Raw genomic sequence first — 14,318 nt, forward strand, 5'->3', positions numbered from 1 at the left:
TTTTCTTACACAGCCAGTGGAATACGTCTAAAGAATTTAAATTTCTGGTCAAATAATGCTCTGACCAGTTTGGCAGACTTTTTTTTTTTCTTCTATCCATAGAGTCCTAAAGTAGCAAGCTTGATTTGAAAATAAATTATTAGTAAACATTTGAAAATGTGAAACAAATTATTCCCCAAACACTTAGCTCCTTCTTTCAAATACACACTTGAAAAATGCTAAGAATCTATTCTGCGAGAACGCCTGAATCTCTCCCTAAATCATAACACGGGTAAACTTAGTGAAATATTTTTACAATTTTATTAGAGGTTTTAATTCACTGCTTTATCTATCTCTGTTAGACTGCAAAATAGCTTTAAATATTCAAGTGGTAATTAATGAATCTTTTATGTTGCAAATCAAACATTTTTCATCTGTGCACTGGTGGAGTAGGGGTGAGGAAGGATTTAAAGTCATTGTTCCCCCCTCTTCCACACTGGTGACCAGCGTCTACGTTATGTTTTGGGGAAAGTGGGCTTGTATTCCCTACCCAGTGGGGCGAATGCTCAGTGTGGATGATGTCTGCTGTCTTTCGGGAGGTCAGGATTTCTTGACATGTTTCTTGCCAGAGACATTCCCGAGTAGATGGAAAGTCTTTGAATGTGGAATTTTTGCTTGAGTGCAAAATAATAAAAAGCATGTGTATGTTAAAAAAAAAAAAAAAAAAAGGATCAGCTTAATGGCAAAAGAGCATTGGCTTACATTAATATTCTATTACAGTAAAAACTTCTATTTAATAAATTTTCTCCAGACTTTTTTCCTCCAGAATCTCACATATTTTTCTAAGTGGCATGCCAACCTAAAGTAAGTATATATGATACATTTGATTTATGTTAAGTCAATAGCGTGCAAAAGCCATTTAAAATTGTATTTTAAGTGTAGAAATATAAACCCAAGGAAACACGTATAGTATCCTATATTGAAAAGGGGAAAAAGGGTTAGCTTTTCAGGGGCTGAAATGCCTTGTAAATATTATTCTATTTAGAAGATATTTTTAAAATGCGGCGTTTTACGTCAAATAGTAAGAAAGCAAGTCTGAAATCCTGCAATTTAGTTTAAAACCCAAAATCAAGCTGGTATTAAAGACTTCACACAAGAAAATAGTTTTCCTTTTCTCTCTCTGTCACTAATGAGAAATGAGCCAGTGAAAGCAGCCCTTAAGAACTTTCAGAAAGGACTGACAAATTCTTGATTGGATGCCATATCGGCCACCCTGTGCTGTTCTATGGCCCTAATTAATACTGGGCTTGGTGACATTTATGTATCAGAGCAATAAGCTAAACAGGAAACAATTTATGTCACCTAAAGCTTTTTAACAAATCGATGCAACTATTTGTAATTGCTTGTTTCACAAGATTAAAAGTGCTAAGGCCTGATCTTCGCCCACGGATTTGTGGTCAACATGACCTGTGCTTCCGTTGTTTAAAAAAAAAAGAAAGAAAGAAAGAGTTGGTGATCAGCACTGACTTCCATCAAGTAATCCATATTGCTAATATTTCTGGAATTTTAATGTAGTTACAATTTATAGCCGATCAAATGTGGTTACCTAAATTGCTGTTGCTAGTAGACAGTTTAACTGTCTTTATTAATTACAGTATAATTTAATGTTTTAGTACCGGCACTTGTGTTGGTCATTTTTACAGCTCGAGCAGTTATCTTCCTTATGACGAACCATTTTAGCATTTTCAATGGAAATTTGCTAATATGATGAGTGATAAAAATGTCACATGCTGGTAAATAATGATTATTGCTTTGGCTGAAATTAATTCTTGAAAGGCCGGTTACCTTCAAATTAACATTTTAACTTGAAGCTTATCTTTTTCCCTTCACAATATTTTCAATATAAACCAAAAAAAAAAAAAAAAAAAAAAGAAAAAAAAAAGGACCGTTGATAATTTCAAATGTGTGTATATAGGTATTTTGGTACTAGGCATTGAATGTCATTTTACAATCAAAGTGGAAATAAGACAACATTAGGTTTTGTTATTTTAAAAAATAAAATACCGTTTAAAAATAAATATAAGTAGGTTATATCTAGAGATGGTGTTCTAATCCAAATATTGTCCCACAGTTAAAACCGTGTTTTTGTATGTAACTTAATTTCCCTCCAATGTGAATTTTGTCTTAAACCTTTCATCAGTCAATTCCTTAAATGAAGGTTTGAGACACCCAACTTCACACTATTTGAATAAAGGATACTTTTATTTGATTCAACTACAATGAAGATGAAAGATAAATTGTGATTACTACCCTACACATAAATATGTAATATCATCAAAGACAAAAATCTAATAAGACAGACTAATTATACTTTGTTTTTATCTCTTTTGGGGGGGAGGGAGAGGTGGTTACTATTATGAAGCTGCCTGTGTTGGTGTGAAATTAGTCTTAAGAGTTTTATGTTCTTTATATAAAGGCGCCTATTTATAAGAAGAGCCAATATTTTGGGTTTGCTGCCTCGTTTATATGAGAGTGACAAGCCTGAAATAAATATGTAAAAGAGTGTTCCTGCTTGAGAACAATTCCTGAAATATAAGTTAAAATGTACTATGCCTCAACCAGCAAAATCTTCACTAACATATAGTCATACTTGGTTTAGGTCCTCCAGTTTATTAAAAGAAGTATCTGTACATTTTTTAATTTTACTAAATGTATATGCTGTAAGCAGTATTTAGGTTTAAGCCTGGTAACAACAGGAATTTGAATTAACCCTAAGATTATAGTCTCAATAGCCAGGTGAGAATTAAAGGTTCAAATGTTTTGCTAATTATGAGACTATGGGATTTCTAGATAGGGCATAATTGTTAATTCAAAGAGGACACTAGTTTGCAACTTAATAGCAAAATCTATTTGTTAAAAACAACACACAGACGACACATACACACAACCTTCCTAATACACATGGGCTTTTCAAAACAATGCTGGGAAAGAATGTTCACTTGTATCCTCAGCATCGGTGGGTGTTTTGCAGAATAAAGACTGGGAGGTTAATTTTCAAGTCATCCTTTGCCCTGCATTATGTGCTCTGAATTATATATGTAATGGTTTTGTGTTACCATGGTTTGGCCACTTAAAATACTGCTTTCATACTGGCAATTTAATTTTTACTGAAAGATGATGCTCAAATTCATTAATCCCTAGGATATATACTATAGAGTAATATTAAAAAGAAACAGCAAATTTCCTAAATGCATGTAATTTTTTTTTTTTAAATCTCAAAATTAAGATGGTTTTTCTGGAATATTTAGGTGCTGAAGTTCTGTTTTCTTCAATGAATATAATTATCTAGCATACTTTTGATAGAATATTTTTATAAAATCGTTTGTTCTAATCTAAGCATTTATCATTATATGCAAAAAGATTTCTTGATGAGAATATTATAGACGGTGCATGTTTTTGACATTAGCATTTTATTTGGATGACTAATCTTGCAGATGTGAAATTTTAATGAATTATTCATGAAATTTCCTTCCTCTGAAATTTTAGTTTGCTCTTAATGCTAGTTATTAAACATTTTGTTTTTCTTTATAAAATTTGATGAAAAAAATAAGGGTGTGCTTCCCCAAGAGAAAAGATAGCATCTCTTGCACTTTTTTTTAACTTCCCAATTCTCTAAGTGGATACTTTCACTTGGAAATCCTGAGGGTAAGAGCTTCAGCCTTCCCTGATGATGAAAGCTTTCAGTGAAGATTGATTTTAATTCTGCATTGGAAGCAGCTGGTGATAAACTTAAGGCATATGCCTAACATACAATATCAGCAGGTCAGAAAGGGAAACAAACTTAGGCTGTGGCGACTTTTACTACCAGTGTGAACAACCAGCATTTTTATTGCATTTGAGAATGCTATAATGTCAGTCATTAGTACTGACTACACAACATTTTTTTTATTGTCTGTATCCGCAGACATGGAATGATGGAATTACAGTTGATGTCAAGGAATGAGTTTCTTTTATGCCTTATCAAAACAAAACAAAACAAAAAAATTCTTGTTACTGGCAGCACATATACATGAAGCACCATGCTCACAGTCCAGACTGTATCATCTTCATCAAGGCTTATGGGTAGCAGAGATTGCATGAGCTACACTGGGCCCAAGAAATGCCTTCAGCATTGTACATCTGATTCTCAGGATAAAAAAGCAAAACTGACTTTGAAGACATCCAAAATCTCAGAAGGCTATGTCATTAACCAAAAGGTACCCAAAAGATTCAAAATCTGAATAAGCACACTCTTCTTTGTGCCTCTGGAAACGGAGCTCAGCTGGAATGTGGAAAAGAGAGGAAATATTTTTCAACTGTTTTTTTTTCATGAGAAAAAAAAAAAAAAGCTAGTGATTTACAGCATATCTTGGGTTAAGAATCCAAGGTTTTCTTTACTAGGTCTGACGGGATGCTGGGGATGGTGTTAGAGCTGTCCAAAGGTGGCAGGGCTGGCGGTAACTCTTCATGTATGTACATAAGCCTTGATACTCCATTTTGCGGCTGGTCCAAGGTGGCAGCCTTACTCATCTTACAAGACAGACTCTAGGGACAGGTAGGTTGGATCCTCATTCCTGACAGTGCATTTGTCTGACACACGGGACTACCTCCCTAATGTATGCTTTTCTTTGAGAAAAAAAGTAACAAATTTTCTTTACATCTTGGCACCTTGTAAAGTTTTTTTTTTTTTTTTTATACAAAAGTTCAATAGTTTTGACACTCCCCATTGTTAATCACTACTTCACTGATAAACTTGGAAAAGTGTGACCCTGGAATTTCATCATGCAAAATATTTACTGCAGCAGGAGAAAACATTTTTTAAACAACATTTTTTTTTTCTTTTCAAATGTATGAACTTGTTTAAGATAGCCAGAAAGGCAGTGGTAGGATAAACACAACGGATAGGAATGTATCAAAAAACAGATTAACACACACGCACACGCGCGCGGGCGCGCGCACACACACACACACGCACACACACAACCTGTACAAAATGCTCCAATCAATGAGAACAGAAAAAAAAGAAATCTTCAACTATGTTACAATTTGAAAGCAGAAAAAAAAAGTTAGGGAGTTTCTCCCTCCCACATGTCAGGAAATGTCATCCAATATTCTTAAAGCAAGGATAACTAAATAAAATACATGTGCAGCATATTCTGCAATTCCATTACATACAGTAGTTTTTTTTCCAAAGCTATTTTTTTTAGTATCGTTAATATAAAGCAGTTGCACAAAAAGCAAAGGTGTTTTGACAAACAGGTGTATGCATTTATTCCTTTTTAGGAACAATATCTAAAAAAAGAACCGCCCTCTGCCCTCCCCCAAAAAAGACAAAGATTCACACAGACACATCGGGATATATGTACAACATAATAAACCCCATCCTAAAGAAGCAACTGGGATAACCCCCAGGGGATACAGAATCGGAATTGTAAAAATCATAGTGAAGTTTGCTTGCTGTAAAGCCTGAGAATTTTTTTTTCAGTTGGTTCTTCTGCAAGGCTGTGATACCTGCAAAGATATGTAAAATCTAATTTTTCTTTTTTTTTTTTTTTTGCTACAGTCTTTAGACTAAGCATGCAAGACATACGACTAAGTGCAACTGAGTGAAATGTTTTTTTTTTTTTAATTTTAATCATTCCCTAAAGGTTTGAACTGAGGTATGCGTACTAACAGTTTCTCATGCTGTTATCTTTACTCATGTCTAGCTACACATGCTGAGAATGAACTAATCTACCAGATTTTTATCCTCTTTTGAATACCAAACTAACCAGCAACCACTCAGTTTAGAAGCACAGGGCCCCCTTCCCATGACCCTGTCTGGCTACTGCCTGCACATCATGAAGCTGCCTGGAAAAGTTTTTTTTTTTTTTTTTTTTTTTTTTTTTTTTTTTTAAAAGTCTTGCGTGACCACAGACTGCCCTTTATACAGAAAGCAGAGTGAAGCTTCAAAAGTAACTGCCAGAGAAGTTTTTGTACCAAGCTTATGAGTGGATGGGAGTGTTACTTTTCTTGAAATGAAAAATGCTGACCAAAGCCTAATCGGAAAAAAAAGGAAAAATTAAAAAAACAAACTGAAGGATATATGCCAAGATAAACCAAAATTAATACAGTGATCACAGCACAGTTCTTAAACAAAAGTGGCATACAATCTAAAAACGTCTCTTCTTCTAGAAATATTATTATGTGATCTAGTTCAATTATGGAAGCTTTTCTGTTCTGACTCTAAACTGTCTCCTTTATTGGATCCTCTAAATTGCAGTGGCATACATTCATTTTTTTTGAGATGGGACTGCCTTCCTTCTGTAGCTCCTTTAATATTGTGTCCTATTTTTATCTGCAGTAGTCCCATAAAATCTCTTTAAGAGAATGAGTTTTGGTCTCTGTAGAGGTACACAAAAAGAAAAAGGAAAAATACTAGAAAAAAGTAACAACTTTGGTTCGATTATCTACTTGGTCTTCTAAATTTGCGATGAAGGAGCAGTTCTCTTTCTCAGGTTGCAATAGCCTATCGCTTGTCATTTGCCTCTAAATTCTTTTGCCTCCTTTGATCAACAATAAGAGGATATTTGGCTTCATCAGATAAAGCATAAAACAGAGAACATAATTTACCTTTGTGTAATATCTTTGGTAATTTTAGAAAAAAAGGTACAAAGAATATAAATTAAGCTTCGAAAGGCTCTCAAACTAAAAAAAAAAACTATAGTCCTATATAAATAAATGACAGGAAAGTGGGTGCAGAGTGGAAGTGTGGAGGGGTTCTAAGGACTGAGGTTGTACTGACCTGTAACCATCACATTCTGCATACCATGTTTGGGACCCCCAAAGCCCAGGGCCTAATGATATCTTCTATGAGTTTTTGTGATACTGGGTTGGTGACATAATATTGCATAACAAACTGCAGTACCAAATTTGCATATTTGAAATTGACACTTTAGCATTTGCTGAATTCAGTCCTCATTAACTCCCTTAACAAGTTCAATCTGAAATCGAATTTGCATTCAAACCGTTTAATGCCACCAAGTAGGTTTGAACTAATGTATAAACTCAGTGCCGCTGCCACCCCTACTTTCAGGGCAGCTGCTCAGGGAAACCGAGGTTTTGGCCATTTTGCAAACAAAACAAACCCACACTCGTTATCACAGAGGGCCCAAGGCCCATGGCAACTTGGTTCCACAAGGGAGAGCCTTCCAAGGCCATATTGTCAGTCTAATTACTATTAATTTTTTTTTTCAGTGCTGCCTATGTTTCCTTGTGCTGGTAGAATGTGGTGGCATTTATTAAGAATGATGGTTGCTGCAAAAAAAAAAAAAAAAAAATTCCAAAACACCCCTCCCCCAGCCACCCCCAATACTGCTGCGTGGAATGAATCGGCATTGTTCCTAGAGTATGTCTCTCTCTTTTTTTTTTTTTCTGTCATTCATTCTCTTTCTGGCAGGACGTCACGTCTGTGTGAGAGGGCCTTCATGTGTAGAGTGCAGCATTTGGGACCTTTTTGAAAAAGACCAAAACGGAATGTTTTCTGACTTTAGAGAAACATGGTGATGTCTGAAGGAAGATGGAATGAGTGACAGAAAGCTACAAACGAGAAATGACATTCAGCTTTGTATAATAAAAACACCTATTAACATTCATCACAAGGTACAGAAAACTTTAAGCCTCCAAGAGGCCATCGGCCCAAATGGAGGCCTGAGGTCAGAACTTAAAATGGTATAGTAGAAGAAAAAAAAAAAAAGCAATACATTAAAAAGTTTGGGATAATTATTTTTTAACCCCTCCCCCCAATACACACACAAAGGCCTTCCCCATCCCAACTGGAAGCAAAAAAAAAAAAAAAAAAAAAAAAAAAAAAAAAAAAAAAAAATGGAGTAAAGGCAGTGATAATCAACATGCAGTACTGTGCAAATAGGTCGTCCATTGGAATCCTTAAATCCTGGGCAAAGGCTTGGTCTGCAGCTTAGGTGCACAAGCTCCGTCGGGCGTCCTCAGTGTCCAACGTTGGCAGGACTGCAGTTCAAAGTCTGCTGCTAAAAGTGAATCAGTTTAGCAAATTTACAACACTGATGTTGACGGTTAAGAGAGGAAAATCCCAAGTACCAAACAAGTCCATCCAATGCACAGAGTACAAATTCCTTTTTTCAACAAAAAGTAGAAAAATCAAAAATACTCCCAAATGGGGTTCTTGATGGCACTAAGAGTTAACACATTTCAGAGTTGTCAAAATGTAGTGAAAATCCTCCAGACTGTACAACAAATGGAGAACAATTTCACTGCTAACTTTTGACGTGTTTTGTTTTGTTTTGTTTTTTCCTTTTTCCAATCTTCACTCTCGGGGTTGGCCCGCCCCGATATTCACTCCATGTCCTCGTTTACTGGTTCATCTTCGTAATCTCTGTCATGGTCAAAATCTGGACTGTGGTTGGCTGTTGTCACTAAGGACAGGGGCCCTTCAGCTTCCTCTGGATCGAGGGGCTCTTCTTTGACGTGTACAGGATGCCTGGAATAAATATGCAGAGGTTCAGTGAGGGTACTTCCCAGCCCACTGCAGCTCAGGTGCACTGAAAAGTTTGGGGCAACAGAAAAGCCTCACTGTAGAACTAGAACTCTGTCCAGTATTGTCGCCTTTAGCCACACGTGGCTCTTTAAATTGAAATGAACGAAATCTTACTACAATTTAAAATTCAGTTTCTGAGTTGTGTTAGCTGCGTTTGACATGTTCAAAGGCCCCATGTGACTAGCGGTTAATTCTGGCCAGCACAGAGACAGAACATTTGCATCACTGCATAAAGTTCTCTTGGATAGTGCTGCTCTGAGTCACTAGTCTCTGGACAGGTGCGGGCCTCTCCTCCCTGGTGGCATTTCTCATACTTTGATGCACGCTGCAGTCACCTGTGGGCCTTGTTGAAATGCAGTGTGTGATGCAGGACTGGGGTGGGGCCTGAGACTCTGCATCTCTAACAAGCTCCTAGGTGATGCTGCTGGTCCTAGAACCACACTTTGAGTACCAGATAACAGGTCCCATAGTGGCATCCTGGGTGGATGAATACTGATCTTCAAATAATTACATGAAATAAGGATCTGTGATGCAACGGCAGTTTGTGGGGAGCACTGAGCAGAGGAGGCTGGGCTAATCATGGCTTGCTGTGTGTTCTGCTTTGCTAGTTAACATGCAGAACCTGTGAAAGAACTCTCCAGAGGACGACCCGAAGCGAGGTTCTATCATTAATCAACTTCAAGCAAACACAGCAAAGAGACACCATGATACATGCTTGAAACTCCAAATTAATGCATATTTTTACAAACTGTCAATAAGGCAAGAAAAGCCCTGCCAGGAAACACAAATGGAGAGGAAAAGGCTCGCTCAACACAACAATATGATAAGAAAGCAGAGCCCCAGTCAGAATAATAACGCTGTCAGCTGTAAACAAGGCAAAACATGAGGCCCGGCTGGTAGCAGCCACTGGGATGCGTGTGGTTGCGATGAGATCTGCCAACTTTCTCATTATGGACCAGCGCATGGTTCACCCGAGGGGACTGGGGTGATCACACAAAACCACTCGGATAACAATTGAGAAATGTTCGTAAATCATATTTACAACTGATCCTTTACAAATACAAATAACTTTCTGTTGCAGGGCCTTTTGATATGTAAAAGAACCATTCAAGTTAAAACGGTCCCATCTCTGGGACAGGCTGCAGAAGGGAAGATTTTTAAACTGACATTATCAAGTATTAGTAATAAGAGGTGGTAATGGGGATGGTTGGCTTCCTAAATAATTAATGCTGTATGCAAACCCCAAAGGCCCCTTGAACCATTTAAAAACAAACAGAGGAGTGTTTTGGACTGCCCTCGAAGACAGGAACCTTCAGAATCAATTGACTCTAAAATCAGCACAGTCTAGAGAGAGCATTTGGTTGGGCTAGATGTTAGATAAATAGCTTTACAAAATAATTCCTTTATTCTTAAAAACTATTTGCAGAACAAAATATAGCAAAGTTGCATTACATTACATTTTATGTATGGCTCTCCATCTATTTTATTCATTATTTATTTATTGAGACAATTGTGCTCTGTCACCCAGGCTGGAGTGCAGTGGCAGGATCTCGGCTCACTGCAACCTCCACCTCCCAAAGCTCAAGCAATTCTGGCTCAGCCTCCCAAGTAGCTGGGATTATAGGGGCCCACCATCACACCTGGCTAACTTTTGTATTTTTAGTAAAATGAGGTTTCACCGTGTTGGTGAGGCTGGTCTTGAATTCCTGACCTCAAGTGATCCACCCGCCTTGGCCTCCCAAAGTGCTAGGATTACAGGTGCGAGACACCATGGCTGGCCGGATACTTTTAAATAATTTAAGAGAAACAGTTGTACATCAGTGCAAGGAAGGCTGCATGGGGAGTCACCCTCCCAGCAGTCTGTATTAAGCATTATGGATGGGGATTTTTTTTTTAAATGGCCGCATTAGTGTGTCAGCAGTAAGAATTAGGACTGGCTGCATAATTTTGGAAGCCCAGTGCAAAATGACAATCTGGGGTCCTTGGCTCAAAAATTACAATTTCAAGACAGAAATGGCATTAAAACAAGTGCATACCAGGTGTGGTGGTGTGTGCCTGTGGTCCAAGTTATTTGGGAGGCTAAGGTAGGGTGATCACTTGAGCCCAGGAGTTCGAGTCCAGCCTGGGTGATACAGTAAGATCCCCATCCCTAAATATAAAGGTAATGAAAAGAACACATAAAACCAAGTGCAAGTGTCCTTTTAGGCATGAGATCCTGTGTGACTGCATGTCACACTTGTGAACCAGCTTTGCTAGGATACCCTACGTTCTTTTAGGAAGAATTAGGTATACTGATTATTCCTTAAACACAAACCCTTAGTTAAGGCCAGTTTTCTTATTTTTTGCCAATCTCTTTCCATTTGGGGTCATATTTTTAAATATTGTAAATTCAGCAGGAATGCTATTTTTTAAATTTTCCTAGCTTTACAATTTATAATGTTTATGGCTAGATGAGATTCCACTGTGTTGACTTATGTCAGTTTCTGAATACTAGGCATTTTAGGATCATCTTTTTCTTTCTCTTTTACTGTTTGTATAATGCAATGACCATTTTTATCCATTAATCTTTCTACTCTACTTCTGCTGATTTACCTCCTTAGGATAAATTTCTAAGAATGGAATTGTTAGAGCAAAGGCCAAAACATCTTTATGGTTCCTGTGATTTATTGTGATATTAACTTCCAAAAGGGCTATCAATTTAAACTCAATCTCGTCAGCAGCAAGCATTATTTGTAAAAAAATATTTTGTTGCTTAGCAGGTATAAATACCTTAAATTGTGTTTCTCAGATTACTGACAAGGATGAACATTTCCTAATGTTTGTTTCCAACTTTCATTGTTGAGAAATTTATGTTTTAGCTATATGCTGATTGAGGTTCACATGTTGTTTTCCAAACCAACATTTTCCTACTTTCTTAACTATCAGATCTATCAATCTTTTCATGTTTACAACACAGAATTGAATGACAGAAGAATGTATGATCATATAAGACCTTGGGGAGGGGGAAGGAGGATGGGGACCCCTAGAAGAAATAGAACCATCTTCACCTTAATGAAGTTCTCACTGTATAATTTTAGACTTTGACCAATATTGTGCTAATCTTACCCAAAAAATCAGATACATGTAAAGCCCCACAAAACACAGTTCACAACATCAGAGAATATTTTGTTTACCCAATTATCCTCATTTGGTCATTACACAATGTATACATGTATCAAAATAACACATGTACCCCCAAAATATGTAGTTACGAAGTATCAATTTTGAAAGCTGTAGAAGTAAACAAACAAACAAACAGTTTTCCCCCTAAACTGGTAGCCAAAATTCATGAGGGTTATTTTCTATCCAGAAGACACAGGTAATGATCCCGTCATGCCTGCTGGCTCGACTCCCAGTGCCTCATGCAGAGTTAGTAAGGTTTCGAAACTTTAGAGAAATGAAATCCAATTTCAGGACACTTCTTGGTACTGGCGGATACCCCTGGGGTGTGGCAAAGGTGTAGCACAGGCACACAGTACTTCAAAGAATAAAAGGAGGATGGGATTCCATGAAAGATACATTTGAGATGTGATGCAGACTACTGAAGACACTACACTTCACATACACTCACCGTGTCTCCTAGAAGTTAGGGCTGTGTATGATGCACCTGCCTCTCCTTGCAGACACTGCCCCCACCCTTTCTCTCCAACTCCTACTTCCGAAAGGGCTACCACTGAATAAGTGTGTGCAAAACCACACATTTCCCTTCTCCTTACATCTGAGTAATTCCTTTGTTTAGCCACTCTGGGAACACAAGAGTTTTAAAATAAAGCTGACTGGTGTTTAAAGGCATTGTGTTCTGGGGGTGTCTGCACAGCATGGAGTATTTTGCTTTGTAGCTCCTTTAGCGTCTATCAGGATAAAAGTACAATGCCCCAAAGCCATAATTATGTGACCACTTTCTAGTGTTTCAAAGGAGGAATGAAACGTAGTGGTATCTGAGTGTCACAGAAAGGGTAAGAATGAAGAGTTCTGTTTCAACACTCAATATTAGCTAGGCTGCCTTCCTAACAAGGTCCTTCAAGCCGTGCCGTAAAGTTTATGGCTTGATTTATTCCAATAGACTGGAACAGTTGAAAAACAATTTGCATCATAGCAGGGTAATGCATATTGGACAAGAATGGAAACTCTTGTCATTACAGAATTCCCTTAATGGAAATATGAGGTCAAAAAGAGTAACAGTCTATGACACGGATAGCAGGCGCAGAGAATCTGCTGTTGACATATAATTACATTTAGCAAACAGCACAAACCTGTGAGATTTGAGCAACGCATTTTGACATTTTTATGTAGGGTTTCTTGTAAAAAATAGTTGAAACCTTTATTTCATCAAAAATCACAAAGACTATTATAAAACATAGTTTGGGTAATACTGGGGTTAATTCAAATTTGTTAAACAAATTAACCCTGCAGTGACTGTCTTTCGTACAGCAAAATCAGCATCACTCTGAACTGGTGCCTGTGGCTTGCATCCAAATATCTTTCTGTTTTAGTGTTTCTTTATACTAAATAATAGGAATATATGTCAACAAAAACTTGGAGTTCGTACAGATTATGAGAAATAGTATCACTTCAATAACTTCAGACATTTTTGCTCTAATGAGTGTTTCTTGCAGTAGCTTATACCAATTTACGTTTGTTCTGAACTTCGTTAGTATCTAAGTAAATACTCCTGTCATGACAATGATTTAAGATGAATACGAATGTGATAACAAGAGAGGCGGAAACACTAAGTTGCTTTGGAAAGGATGAAATATAGCAGCATCAGTGTGAAAGATAAACACATTCTTAAAATGCTGTGAAGTAAATGCTAAGATACTGTTCATATAAATTAAAAATGATTATTTCCATATCCGCAAAGGATGGTAAAGATCCTTTTTGAAGTGCTGTGGAGATGAAGTTCAACTGCTAGAAAATCAAATTTCAGATTTCCCCGTACCCTCCAAATTATGCTGGCAGGTAACACTTTTTTCTTTGTCATTAGATGCCAATTCCGTCTGCTCCTAATTGTTACAGGTCCTATTTTCCATTCCTATCACTCAAATTATCTTAAAATAAGATGTTGGTCAGTAATTCAGAGGTAATGTGTAGACAAGCAGCCTATTCTAGGAACTGACAGTATTGCAAACACGAAATGGGTTAGTACCTTAAAGTAGGCAACAGTTTTGAAGAAACTCACTAAAAGGGAGAGACTGTCATTCCACAGCATCTCCTGCAAAGCCAACCATTTGGAGTAACGTGGTTTCTTTGCTCTGTTTGAAAACTTTTCCTGGGAGAGAGGGGGTTATAGTTACACCAAGTTTTCTCCCATCACCCACTCACAGGGGCAGCACGGCCTCCTGGTCTCCGCCTTTCCTGCAGTTTGCAGTCCTGGTTCCATTCACATTCAGCATGGGCAACCATCGCCCATCACTTCATTCAGTTATATGTGCACTCATTATACTGCCGTCTGCTGCTATAATGCTCCTATTAATTTTCCTTTTGATATTTTAAGAGCAATCTATAAATCATGCCGCCTTTCATTTGTGCCATCATTAATGGTTGGTAATAATGCTGTGGCGTCGTGTTCGTGGTTATCGCACCACCAAGTAAACAAGCATCTTTTTCTCTCAGCTAGGTCAACATGCCCGAAAGTTGAACAAACTGCAAACTTTTTCATAGGGATGCATATTAATTTGAGGAGGAAAAAGTAGTGTGGCTTAAATAA

The 14,318-nt window shown here is 37.4% G+C and overlaps 1 protein-coding gene across 26 annotated transcripts in view; it reads right to left on the minus strand.

The window, feature by feature from the left end:
- Positions 1-3,820: 3,820 nt before the first annotated feature.
- Positions 3,821-14,318, minus strand: part of FOXP1 (forkhead box P1) — a 631,073-nt gene continuing 620,575 nt past the window's right edge. For all 26 annotated transcript variants that reach the window (XM_050781345.1, XM_050781346.1, XM_050781342.1 and 23 more), the window contains one exon: positions 3,821-8,515. In XM_050781345.1, the coding sequence (XP_050637302.1) occupies positions 8,371-8,515 (145 nt within the window). In that variant the 3' untranslated portion in view covers positions 3,821-8,370. The remainder of the gene's footprint in view (positions 8,516-14,318) is intronic.

Source organism: Macaca thibetana, chromosome 2 (genome assembly GCF_024542745.1).
Source record: "Macaca thibetana thibetana isolate TM-01 chromosome 2, ASM2454274v1, whole genome shotgun sequence".
NCBI classification, from domain to species: domain Eukaryota; kingdom Metazoa; phylum Chordata; class Mammalia; order Primates; family Cercopithecidae; genus Macaca; species Macaca thibetana.